The sequence below is a fragment of the Nematolebias whitei genome, chromosome 5 (assembly GCF_014905685.2).
Source record: "Nematolebias whitei isolate Nwh7 chromosome 5, NemWhi1, whole genome shotgun sequence".
NCBI lineage: Eukaryota > Metazoa > Chordata > Actinopteri > Cyprinodontiformes > Rivulidae > Nematolebias > Nematolebias whitei.
In genome coordinates, this window is record NC_056502.1 from 28,442,874 (window position 1) to 28,456,626 (window position 13,753).

At 40.7% G+C, this 13,753-nt stretch overlaps 1 protein-coding gene across 1 annotated transcript in view; it reads right to left on the reverse strand.

The window, feature by feature from the left end:
• The window catches only part of dnah5 (dynein, axonemal, heavy chain 5), a 191,066-nt gene that overhangs the window by 111,302 nt on the left and 66,011 nt on the right, over positions 1-13,753 (reverse strand). The window contains exons 42-50 of the mRNA XM_037677265.1: positions 13,694-13,745; positions 13,147-13,388; positions 12,886-13,062; positions 7,703-7,907; positions 7,329-7,471; positions 6,468-6,602; positions 5,819-5,941; positions 5,514-5,727; positions 5,078-5,301 (exon numbers count right to left, since the gene is read on the reverse strand). Of these exons, the coding sequence (XP_037533193.1) occupies positions 5,078-5,301; positions 5,514-5,727; positions 5,819-5,941; positions 6,468-6,602; positions 7,329-7,471; positions 7,703-7,907; positions 12,886-13,062; positions 13,147-13,388; positions 13,694-13,745 (1,515 nt within the window). The remainder of the gene's footprint in view (positions 1-5,077; positions 5,302-5,513; positions 5,728-5,818; positions 5,942-6,467; positions 6,603-7,328; positions 7,472-7,702; positions 7,908-12,885; positions 13,063-13,146; positions 13,389-13,693; positions 13,746-13,753) is intronic.

The following is a 13,753-nucleotide window of genomic DNA, read 5'->3' on the forward strand; positions in this document are numbered from 1 at the left end:
ATCAGCGGCCATCAGCAAGGCAGGCTGCAGGCAGTGGGATCCTTACACCCACATTAAAAACGTTACTAGAACTGCCTTCTTCCACCTGCGTAATATCACTAAAATTAGAAACATCTTCTAAAAATTATGCAGAAAAACTGGTCCATGTATTTGTCACGTCTAGACTGGACTATTGCAATGGTTTATTATCTGGATGTCCAAATACGTCTTTAAAACGTCTTCAGTTGATCCAAAATGCTGCTGCCAGAGTCTTAACCGGAGTTAGTAGGAGAGATCATATTTCCCCAGTTTTAGCTTCTCTCCATTGGCTCCCTGTCAAGTCCAGAATAGAATTCCAAATCTTACTTCTAACCTACAAAGCTCTCAACAACCTAGCTCCATCTTATGTTACAGATCTTATTGTTCCATATTTTCCTAACAGAGCACTTCGCTCTCAGACTGCAGGTTTACTTGTGGTTCCTAGAATTTACAAAAACAGAATGGGAGGCAGATATTTTAGTTATCAGGCTCCTCTCTTGTGGAACCAACTTCCAATCTCTGTCCGTGAGGTTGACACATTATCCAGTTTTAAAACTGGACTTAAGACTTTCCTTTTTGCTAAATCCTATAGTTAGGGTCGGCTTGGGTTTCCTGAGCTGTCTCTTAGTTATGCTGCTATAATCTGTTTTGATGCTATAATGCTGTTTTAATTGTGCTCTACAAATAAAGATGACTTGACTTGACTTGACTTGCTATAGGCTTAGGCTGCTGGAGGACAAACTGACCACAATTTTCACTATACTACTGTCTTTACTTACTCTGCTCAACCTGTTTTGTATTTGTAATTATTTTTTCTATCCTTAACATGTGTCTTTTTTTGTCTTTCAGATGCACCTGGACCTATATCTGGACCTACCATTCTGTATTCGTCTGTCTCTCCTTCCTGTCCTCTCAACCAGCCGGTCAAAGCAGATGGCCACTTGTCCTGAGCCTGGTTCTGCTGGAGGTTTCTTCCTTTTAAAAGGGAGTTTTTCCTTTACACTGTTGCCACTGTGCTTGCTCAGGATGGGAGACTGCAACGAAGCCAAGATTCAACTTGTCTGCTGGATTCCTTTGATAGAGAACTTTACTAATTGGCTTTTCTATGTATGTGAATGTTCCTGTAAAGTGCCCTGAGACAACTTTGTTGTGATTTGGCGCTATATAAATAAACTGAATTGAAATTAATTGAATTGGAGGACACTAACGGGAGCTAACCAGTCTAATCCGTTGTGCATTCAACTCTGCAGCCTGCATGCATGTTGAACAAATTGTTGTTATATTAAATGCTACTCTCATGTAACTTGCAAGTATGTTTTTGCTCCCTACGTCCAAACTAAAACTATTTTGTCAGAGGAGACGAGAAGTGGAGCTCCACAGCAAGTCCAGCCGAGAATGAAGTGTCTCCTCCTCTGGGTTGAGAGAAAGACTAAATTCTTACAGAGGCTCTCAAATATTAAAGCAGAGCATCACATAGTGAGCTAATGTAAGAATTGAACCTATAGTGATAGAGGTAAAAATGAAAAAAAATAATAATGAGAGGAATATTTATGATATGATAAATATTGGGCCAAAAAGTTACATTTTAATGGATTTTTCCGATGGCTGTGTTTTTTTTCCTCAGGAACACACATGTAGCTTTTGAAAAATTGTGACAAAATGAAAGAAGAAAAAAATAGAAGGATTTTTAGGTCTTGTCAAAATAAAAGTCACCTCACACAAACTACCAATGTGCCAAATAATTTTGTATTATTTTTATGTGGTGTATTGTGAAGTTATTGTTGGCAGCCACAGCAGGGATCTAGGACATGTTTCCCTACATTTAAAACAGCCTGAGGTGGGACAGATATCTCACTGTATTCAATTATTCAGAATGGACACAAACCAATGTTGAACAAGCCACCTCCGCAGGAACCAAGCCAACTTTAGGTGCAGATTTCCATCCATCCATCCATTATCTTCTGCTTATTCCGAAGTTGGGTCGAGGGGCTGCAGCTTGAGCAGGGAGGCTCAGACATCTCTTTCCACAGCCACCTCTTCCAGCTCTTCTGGGAGGATTCCAAGGCGTTCCCAGGCCAACTGAGAGACATAGTCTCTTCAGTATGTCCTGGGTCTTCCCCGGGGTCTCTTCCCAGTTGGACATCCCCGAAGCACCCCCCTAGGGAGGTACCCAGGGGGCATCTTTACCAGATGCCCGAACCACCTCAACTGGCTCCTCTAGACGTGGAAGAGCAGCGGTTCTACTCCAAGTCTCTCCCGAATAACTGAACTTCTCACCCTATCTCTAAGGGAGAGTCCAGCTACCCTGTGGAGAAAACTCATTTCAGCTGCCTGTATCAGTGATCTTGTTCTTTCGGTCACTACCTAGAGCTCATGACCATAGGTGAGGGTATGAACGTAGACCAACCGGTAAACAGAGAGCTTTGTCTTACAGCTCAGCTCTCTCTTCACCACAACAAACCAGTACAGAGTCCGCAATACTGCAGATGCTGCACCAATCCATCTGTCAATCTCATGCTCCATTCTTCCCTCACTTGTGAGCAAAACCCCAAGATATTTGAACTCCTCCACTTGAGGCAGAACCTCACCCTCTATCTGAAGAGTGCAATCCACCCTTTTCCGGTTGAGGACCATGGCCTCAGATTTCGAGGTGCTGATTTTCATCCCAGCCGCTTCACACTCGGCTGCGAACCACTCCAATGAGAGCTGAAGATCACGGCACGATGACACCAACAGGACCACATCATCTGCAAAGAGCAGAGATGGAATCCTGAGGCCACCAAACCAGAAACCCTCTGCCAGCTGCACTGAGAAATTCTGTCCATTAATGTTATGAACAGAATTGGTGACAACAGGCAGCCCTGGCAGAGTCCAACTCCCACCCTGAAGGGGTCCAATTTAGTGCCGGCAATGTGAACCAAACTCTCGTAACTGTAGTGGACTAGGCCCATGTCAAAAACTAAGTCTAAGGTCAAAAATCTTGACCTTAAGAGCCTTGTGGGACAGGGACTGTCATTTCATTGATTTGAACTCAGAGGTACAGGTTCACCCATCCTGAGACTTTCTTTCTTGAAGATTCAAGTGAAAAGAACACTCTCTTTTTATTATCATTACTATTTTACAAATGTTGATAATCAAAATGTCTTAGTTCAAACCATTTTAGATGTTGCAGTGAACTAATCAATTTTATTAACTGAGTAATGATTTTTATTCTCATGTCAAAGCTGTTACAGAATAATTATGCATTTTCTGATTTCTGCCTTTGAGTGAGCAAGTGTGCGTTTCCAAGGTTGGAGTCAAACGAAAAACAAGTTGTTGAACGAACTGTCATGTTTTTTAGAATCCTCTCAGACGTAAATAGAGAAGTTTTAGCACCTGGTTTCTGAAACGCGCCAAAACAAAACTCTCTCTGTCTGTGAGAACATTTCTGATCTGTTTCATAACAATTCTCGCTGTCTCTAACCTCTTACGTCACAAAACACACCCCGTCTGGTCGTTTCTGACCAATGAACAAATCCCAAAAGTGAACCGGGAAAGAGTCTTTAAAATGTCAGTACTTCCTGGTCTAGTCAGTTCTGATGCAGTGCTGGTGGAGTTCTGATGGAGTTCTGATGGAGTGCTGATGGAGTTCTGATGGAGAGTGTTTTGCTGGTTCTGCTCGAGTTCTGTTGAAGCTCTGGAGAAGTTCTGTTCTGTTCAGTTCTGGACAGTTCTGTGGATGATCCTGACATGACAAAAAGCTCTTCCGAGTTCCATGGGATTATAACACTTTCACTAGCCGCTACTTCTGACGAGCTACAGCCATACTAAGGAGACGCTGGACAGGTAGCGTTAACGGAACACCATATCTGCTGATTATCATCAGAAAGGTAATGGGTCAAGTTTCCTACCAAGCGTACCGAGGCGAGCTGGGTTTCTGATGGAGAGTGTCAATTCTGGTGAACACTTACTTCCCCTCACACACCCTCTTACTCCCTCTTAACTTCTTCCATCTTTAAACTTTTCTATCAAGTAGAAATTCTTCCAGATATTTTAGAAATGTCTGTGTAAAATGCTCACCCACATTCATGTGGGTAAAAGATCATAGTTGTACAGTTTTCATAAATGTCTGTGGTGAAGCAACGGAAAAATCATGGCCGTATGATTTTTCCTGATTGATTGCTTATGTTGTTATTTTCATAATTTGCCAAATTAATGTAAATGTTTGATGTTAAATTTTGATTCTGTAAATAAATGACCGCATTCATTTTGATGGGTCAAATATAAATGACGTCTCACGTTTGCATTTCCTTAAATTCAATGCACGTTTTATTCAGTCCAGAAAAATGAGGAATCCGTGTTAAATGATGAATATATCCCAGCATCTGTTCATCTACATAACGCTTATATAGGGACTGAACAGCCCATAACAATGGGCCTCCAATCCCATACTCACGGAGCACCCCCCACAGTGTACCCTGAGGAACACTGTCGAATGCCTTCTCCATGTCCACAAAACACATGCAGACTGGATGGACAAACTCCCATGACCCCTCAAGGACCCTAGTGAGGGTAAAGAGCTGATCCAGTGTTCCACGGCCAGAACTGAACCCACATTGTTCCTCCTGGATCTGAGGTTCGACCAACGATCGGACTCGCTTCTCCAATACCCCTGAACAGATCTTACCGGGAGGCTAAGGAGAGTGATGCCCCTATAATTAGAGCACACCCTACGGTCTCCCTTTTTGAAAAGGGGAACCACCACCCCAGTCTGCCAATCCAGTGGCACTGCCCCCGATGTCCACATGACGTTGCAAAGGCAGTCAGCCAAGACAGACCCACATCATCTAGAGCTTTAAGGAAATCAGGGTGAATATCATCCACTCCCAGAGCCCTGCCGCCTCAGAGCTTTGCAGATTTTTCCTGCTATATTCTTCCAACTCAACAAATATGGATTTTATCTACATTACTCTGAATATTTCATGTCATAATGTAAGATGTAGTCATCATTTTAATCTTTAATTTGTTTGATGTGATTAAAATTATGCTTTTTGTAGCCGTGATATAAAAATCTTCTTACCTGGACAGAGTGGACCACCTCAGCTGTAGTGATGAGCATCCCTTGCCACACCCTGGACAGATCCCTCAGGTTGAAGATGTAGTGGAACTTTGCTGGAGTCGGCAGCATCTTCACTTTCGTCAGCTGCCAGAGGTGGCGAGTTAGAGAAACCAGGTGAGGCACGATGCTCGTTACCTCCTTGCTGAAACCACGAGGGGTGCAGAAGTGGCCCGCACCAATCACACCTGAGCCAAAAGAATGAGGATTTGTTAGTTTGCTCTATCAAGTGCATATAAAATAGTGGTTCAGATTGTCCAAATTACAATTCAAATATTTGCTTCATTTTCCGTATCCTTGCCTTATGCTGTATTTGTAGCATTTCATAAATGGTCAACAATTCACATTCTTTTTCATTAAAATTGTACTTAAGTAATACATTTGTTATAGTTTTACCCACCAAATATTTTATCTATGGATGCATTAGAAGGCAGTGTGCAGTTAAATATTGAGAACTGCCTCTTCAGTCTTTGTGGGATGTCATTACGGCCTCCCCCTGGATGAATCATGGCTGCCAGGAACTGAACATCAACAATATTGGTGAACTCTCCAGGTTTCTCCAAGTTGAAGAAGCCATTTTGCTCCATGAGCTGCCTGACAATCTCATTGGTCACCTATGATAAAAGGCACACTCAAAACTGTTGCTGCAAGACTCTTTCATAAAGTTCTGATAAAAAGTACAGAAATGTTTCATGGATCCCTCACCTGATCTCCCCACTCATTAATGACAGGCATGTTGATATCATCTACAAAAATTGACATTTTCTTCCCAGCAGGGGGGCCATAGGTGGTCCCCATCCTTTTATCCATGTAGCTCTCAACTGTTCTCTAAAAAGCAAACAAAAAACAGTTACCGGACAGATATGATACCTAACAAGACAATAAGATGAGGGTTAAAGTTAGTTGTCTTTGAGTTCACTGAGACAAAATACATCATGCTTGTTATGATAATGTAGTCACTGTGAAACTTAAAGGCGAAGAAACAAAATACAGTTTGTAAAGAATCCAGCAAAAACAATGAAATATTTTTTTTACAATTCTAAGAAAAACGTGAGAATTCTGACGTTTTCTTAGAATTTTGGAATTAAGTCTGAATTCTGTTTTAACATGTTTTTCTTTAAGTTTTGGAATTAAAGTCCGAATTCTGACTTCTTTTCCTTAGAATTTTAGGAAAAATGTATGAATCACAACTATTGTCATAAGAATTGTGACTTTTTATTTAGAGTTCTGGAAATAGTGTCTGAATTTTGACTTGCTTACAAAATCTGACATCTTTTTCTTAGAGTTCTTGAATTAAATTCAGAAATCTGATGTTTTTCATTCAGATGAAGGTAAACACACTGCAATGCTTCACCTGGAACATGAGGGGTGTGGTGGCAGAGGAGAAGTTCAGACTTTTGGCCATCTGAGTCTCTGGGTCGTACTTTGACATGAGGCTCTTGATGATCACTGTCTTTGCTGTTCCTTGCTCTCCAATCAGCAAAACAGCCTTCAAAAATAAATAAATTGGTAAATAATATTAATAATAGTATATACAGTATATATATATATATACACACACACACACACACACACACACACACACAGAGAGAATATATGAGCAGCATGGTTGGTAGAGCTGCTGCCTCTCAAGCGGGTCGCCCTGGTTCAAATCCCATTTCGGGGACCTTTCTGGGAGGAGTTTGCATGTTCTCTCTGTACTTGTGTGGGTTTTCTTTGGGTACACTGGTTTCCTCCCACAGACCAAAGCATGCATGTTAGGCCAATTGGTAACTCTAAATTGTCCTTAGGTGAGAGTGAATAGTCATTTATCTCTTTTGTCTCTATGTGTTCCTGTGATGGACTAGAGACCTGTCCAAGATGGTTACCCAGCTCAGTCTCTTAAATAGCACCTTAAATAGCTGAATACAGCACCTCAGACTGAGGAAGTCTTTCGGATGAAAGACGAAACGTATCTACATTTTTTTGCTTTGTTTTGTTTTTTGTTTTTTTGTGAATGTCCAGAGGACCAGATTTAACTTTTTTAGATTTTTCTGGATTATTGAGCATACATCAGGAGAATATACTGTATAGTGTTTTTCTTCTATATTAAACTTTGTATGTCTACAGGTGTTAGCTAGAAAAACATCAAGTCGTAGTATTTTATCAGTTACGTTTCTGACTTTTCAACCACTCACAATCAAATTTTATTTTAGGTAATAAAAATAAAAACTACCTTGCCCTGCTTGGCGATGGTCTGAATTAAAAAGTCTGTTCTAACGTTGTCAACATTGGGGACCAAGATGGAGCTGTACTCTGGAGTGGAATCAGATGGATAAAAATATTCATCAACTTTGGTGTTCCAGTGGACCCACTGACCTGAAGGGAACAAAAAGTATAGATTAGGAAGATAAACTGTGCTGTAGAAAAAAAAACACAAGACACGACAAAGATGCTTTTGAATTTTTTTTATTCATACTGAATTTTTTTTTTTTTTTACTAATGCACATAAAGAGCTGCATAAAGTATCATGTAATCTTGACTTGTACTTTTCTTTTCGGGAGGACAACTGACATTCAGGTGGCATCTCTGAAATAAATGCTTTCTTACCATCTGCTGTGACATGGAAGTCAAACATGGTGTCCTCGCTGTCAGGAGCAATGTCTGGCAAATCCAGACAAATCATGCCATTTCCTCTGAGCCAGCGCTCCATTTTCCTGCGGTCCTCCAGCTCCAGTAAAGCTCCGGTGCTCCACATGAGGGCGAACACATACAGCCGCTCCAGGTGCTCCCTGGATAGCTCACCACAGTGCTCCTGCAGAGTGAGAATAAAAGTACTTAAACAAAAAATCTAATAAACAAGCAAAATTATATCAAATATTACAGAATGTGAACCTCACTTCACTCATGGGTAAGGACTGGGACCTTGTGTGTGAGGTTGAGCGGTACCAACTGGATATATTTAGGGTCACCTCTACGCACAGTTTGGGCTCTGGAACCCAACTCATGGAGAGAGGCTGGACTCTCCTACTCTGGAATTGACCTGGGAGAGAGGTGTTGGGCGAGCGTGGGGATACTCATAAGTCCAAGGCTGAATGCCTTGGTGTCAGAGTTTTCCCCAGTGAATGAAAGGGTTGTCTAGCTGCAGCTTTGAGCTGCAGGAGGGAAGATTCTCACAGCTGTTTGTGCTTCTGCACCAAGCATTAGTTTAGATTACCCAATCTCCCAGATGGTGTCCTGGAAGGGACGCCAGCTGGGGGTTCCCTCGTTCTACTGGGTGACTTGTATGTGGGCAATGATGGAGTCATCTGGAAGGGGGTGATTGGGAGGAATGGCCTCCCTGATCTGAACCTGAATAGTGTTTGCTTACTGGACTTCTGTGCTTGATCCATGGGTTGTCCATAACTAACACCATGTTTGAGCATACGGAGGTTCATAAGTATACCATATTTTTCTTTGTATAAGTCACAGTTTTTTTTTCATTCAACCTTTATTTAGACAGGTAAATCCCATTGAGCCTCGAGGACTCATTTAAAATAGAGGCCTGATTTCAACAAAGAATGATGACAACAATGGACAACAGCAACAACAATAATTTTTGCATAATTTGCATGCCCTGTGACTTAAGGACCGAAGCAACATATTTACGGATTTTTTCCCATATTTATAAATATTTTTTTGGTTGAGATATGACTGTTTTCATTCATTCGGACTGGAAAAAAAATTGAGCAGTACCAATTTCAGACACTTGATGGCAGCAGAGTAGTAATAGTAGTATGGCATGCTGTTGGCTCTTGTATCATGTAATAAGAAAATGTGGCTACAATGACAAATTCAAAAAGGTTATAGACAAAAACAACTGGACTTTATTTATTATACAAACTGGATTCCAAAAAAGTTGGGACACTAAACAAATTGTGAATAAAAACTGAATGCAATGATGTGGAGGTGCCAACATCTAATATTTTATTCAGAATAGAACAAAAATCACAGAACAAAAGTTTAAACTGAGAGAATGTATCATTTTAAGGGAAAAATCTGTTGTTTCCAAATTTCATGGCGTCAACAAATCCCAAAAAAGTTGGGACAAGTCCATTTTTACCACTGTGTGGCATCCCCCCTTCTTCTTACAACACCCAACAGACGTCTGGGGACAGAGGAGACCAGTTTCTCAAGTTTAGAAATAGGAATGCTCTCCCATTCATGTCTAATACAGGCCTCTAACTGTTCAATCGTCTTGGGCCTTCTTTGTCGCACCTTCCTCTTTATGATGCACCAAATGTTCTCTATAGGTGAAAGATCTGGACTGCAGGCTGGCCATTTCAGTACCCGGATCCTTCTTAATGGTGCCTTTCCAGACATGCAAGCTGTCCATGCCACAAGCGCTCATGCAACCCCATACCATCAGTGATGCAGGCTTCTGAACAGAGCGTTGATAACAACTTGGGCTATCCTTGTCCTCTCTGGTCCGGATGACATGGCGTCCCAGTGTTCCATAAAGAACTTCAAATCGTGACTCATCTGACCACAGAACAGTCTTCCATTTTGCCACACTCCATTTTAAATGACCCCTGGCCCAGTGCAAATGTCTGAGCTTGTGGAGCTTGCTTAGAAATGGCTTCCTCTTTGCACTGTAGAGTTTCAGCTGGCAACGGCGGATGGCACGGTGGATTGTGTTCACTGGCAAAGCTTTCTGGAAGTATTCCTGTGCCCATTCTGTTATTTCCTTGACAGTGGCATTCCTGTTTGAGGTGCAGTGACGTTTAAGGGCCCGGAGATCACGAGCATCCAGTAGAGTTTTACGGCCTTGACCATTACGCACAGCGATTGTTCCAGATTCTCTGAATCTTTTGATAATATTATGCACGGTTGATGATGATAACTTAAAAGTCTTTGCTATTTTATGCTGGGTAACACCATTCTGGTATTGTTGCACTATCTTTCTGCGCAACAATGATAGAATTGGTGATCCTCTTACCATCTTGGCTTCTGAGAGACACTGACACGCTGAGAAGCTCATTGGTGGTGGTGGTGGTGGTGGGGAGGGGGGGAGGGGGCAACAGACCTGGCAAACCCAAATGCATAGTTTGGGTTTTACCTCCTCTGTTTAAAGTTGGATGATGAGGTCTCAGACTTTAGCTCCCAACTTACCCAGCCACTTTCACACTAATTCACACCTTCATGCATGTAACCCAAACATCTCAGAGAGCCAGGTGAGCAAAGTCCTTGTATGACGTGTTTTGTAGTAAAACAGAATAAAAAAAATAAAAACAGGTTTACATAACCTCCTGTAATCTGCAAGCAAGGACCATCTGAACCCAAACTGCTTCTAAAGCTAGATCCAGTAGGTGTTTGTATTTTTTAATGTAATTACATTTATATAGATATTTGATGTAAGCTATGATTTACTTACAATATTATTTAAAACAAAACAGTTTGGTAAAACTTGATTAAAAGCAATATGTAAGTAAGTTTGTTGTGGCTGCTCCCTTCTTCAGGGATCACCACAGAGCGCAAACACATGAACGAGTTGGCAGTTTGTTTTACAACGGATGCCCTGATGCAACCTGGGCTCGAACCCGCAAATTCAGGATTGCAGGACCTCAGCACTGACCACCGAGCTACCACAGCCCCTTAGTATGTAATATGTAATGTCATATATTATTAACATGTAATAAAGTAGATGGCATGTTTTGTAGTAGATTTGGAGCTTCTTATCAACTGTCTAATGGATACATAAATAAATAAAAAAGTATGGGTAATCTAAAGCTAACTTGTTAGTTGATAACACATTAAGAAATTAAGAAAATGTATGATTTTAAAAAGCAAAAACTTTCCTTTTTTTCCAACTGGACCAAAGTAGTTTTTTAAAAAAGTTTTTTTTAATAACTGTCTACAGCCCATGTGCCCACTGTCTTTCTATCTATCTCAGATGAGCTCGTGTCCACCGCTGACAGTTTCAGGTCACATTCTGGACACATCAGCTGACTTTGCTGAACAAAAAGGAAACTGTTCTGATTCTGGTAGCCTGAACGCTGAGAGTTCAGAGGCTACACAATCCATATTTGTTCCATACCATACCATACCATTTTATTTATAGAGCACTTAAAACAGCGACAAGGCCAACCAAAGTGCTGTACAGACAGAACAACAGGTAACACAAAAAGCAAAATACAAAATGAAGTAAATCAGAAATATAGACATAAAAACGATGCAGATAATGACGACTAACAAGTGTGGAGCATACAGGTTCAAAACACAGATCATCTGGTGTTGAAAGCTACCGAATAGTAGTGGGTTTTTAAGCGGGACTTGAAAACCGAGAGGAAGGGGGCCTGTCTGACAAGCAGAGGTAACTCCTTCCAAAGTCTTGGTCCTGCTACAGACCTGCTAAAGGTCCTGTTCCAGGATTTTGCTTTTATAAAGTGAAATTTCTCAGACTCCACGATTCTTCTCACAATGTGTTTCACTTCGGAAGTTTCAAAACTCATTTGTCATTTCTCACCTCTAAGACTCTTTAGGGAAAAAAGTGATAAAGAAGCTGAGTTCACTGTGCATTAAATAACTCAGAAGAAGCATAGCTGAACCTCTGCATTAAAGAAGTAAATAACTACGAGCTGCCGGATAGAGTCCCAGTAGCAAGACGGGAAAGGTTAAATCACCTTCAGTATGAATGATCCTTGCAGCTTGGTACTATTTTTCATTTTGATGTTTTTTCATTCTTCATTATTTTCATTTTCAGTCTGGGGATTTAGACTTGGAGGAACTCTCTTGGAGATACAGAATTAAAAATATATATATACTGTATATATTTAACTTTTTTTTTTTGTATTTAAATATTGTTCTGCTTGAAGATGTTTTTATTTTTGAATCAGTGCTTTATTCTATCCTCACTATTCCAGCTTTGCTGCAGATATTGTCCTTAAAGATTATTTGTGTCATGTTTGACAGCAAAGATTCAAATAAGGAGGTTAAAGTGTGGTTTTCTGCACACAAGCTGCTCTGCAGTAAAGACGTTGAATCTTAGTTTCATCAGATCATAAGATTCTTTGAAAAAATTACGAAGACCCGTGAGTGGGGTTTTTTTTATGTTGCAGAAGATGTAATAATCCTCCTCAGATCTGGGATTTGACAAAAATCTCGGAGGAGCTCTCCTTGATTTGTGGCTTTTTTATTTTTTATTACTTTGGCACACTTTCCTAGAAAGGAGCAGGATGTTATTTTTCACAGTTGTTCAGAGTGCTTGTTTTTTTTGCAATTGGAGACAAAATATTCAGTGTGGTTTTAATATGGCACTCAAGTTCATCAACATCCAACTCTTAAACCTTTCATGGACTAGAAATATTTCCATTTAAATATTCTCTTCCAGTTCTTTATGTTGTTTATTTGTCAAAAGTAGGTTAACACAAGGTCAACAATGGAATGAAATGTTCAGGATGAGAAGAACCGTTTCTACTCTAAAAACTAACAAACAAACAGGTACAAACAAAATAAAGTACCAAAAAGTGAAAAAAAGTATTATTTACAAAGTCCAAGAGAAATATAGTAAACAACATCATGGTAGAATATAACAGTGCAAGTAAGATGAATTTGTATAAATAAGAGTTTCACAGGTAGTAATATAAGCTTAAATGCACATGATATATAGTGCACAGAAACATAAACTACATAACTAAAAGTTGCTTGGACAGTCATTTTATCCTGGGATAAACTCGGGAACTTGAACACATACAGGAAAAAAGAAATTCTGTTTAACCGTAGTCTGTTGCAGGCAAAGCTCAGACAAGTCTTACCTTTGATGGAATGAGCCCCTGGAGCATGTTTATACACTGCATGATGACAAAGGCCTCCAGCATGTCCATCTTGAACTCTAGTGACTGCACACTGAAACGGTACAGGTCAGAGAAGGAGGAGGAGAAGAGCTGTCTCAGTGTCTCTGCCTCCTGAGGTGACCGTTTCTTCAACCAGCTCTGAGGAGGAAACGCGTCACTGTGGTTGTACTCATGCTATACTACAAGCATCAGAAAAAAAGTTAAAATATAAAGTTTATTTACCTCGAGTATGGGGCTCCAGCTGAGAACAGAGGAGCTCATGAACACCATTCCATTGCGGGACACAGTGGCAGGTGAGGCGTTGTCGATGTTGTGTGGCTCAAAAACCACCTTACAGTTGGGAGCCATCGGTATACGATCTCCATTGGCCAGTGTGAGAGTTCGATTGTCATCCAAAACCGAGTTTAGGTTTTCAATCCAAATGGCATCAACAGGTCCGTCCAGGACTATCCAGATGTGCTCTCCTGACAGTAGAAACGGGAACATGTGTGTGAAAATTATGTAAATTCCAGTTGAATCTCTGAACAGACTGAGCTGAGCTGTAGTCACATTTGTGTTGGCAATTAGAGGAAATTAGTCGTCACAGTCTCCAACACCTCCAATGATCACATTTTAAGAGTTTCATCATTACTTATTCAATGGCTAATATGATATTTTACTAAATGAAATAAAAACAAGCCCCCCCCCCCCCCACACACACACACACACACACACACAGAGGCCTTTCATGGCGTCAGATAATGAGGTTTGAGGGAGAAACGTTTCAGACCTTTCTTTGCTCTCAGTGTTTTTCTCCAAAGCGTAGAGAAGATGCCGTCAGTCCAGTCAT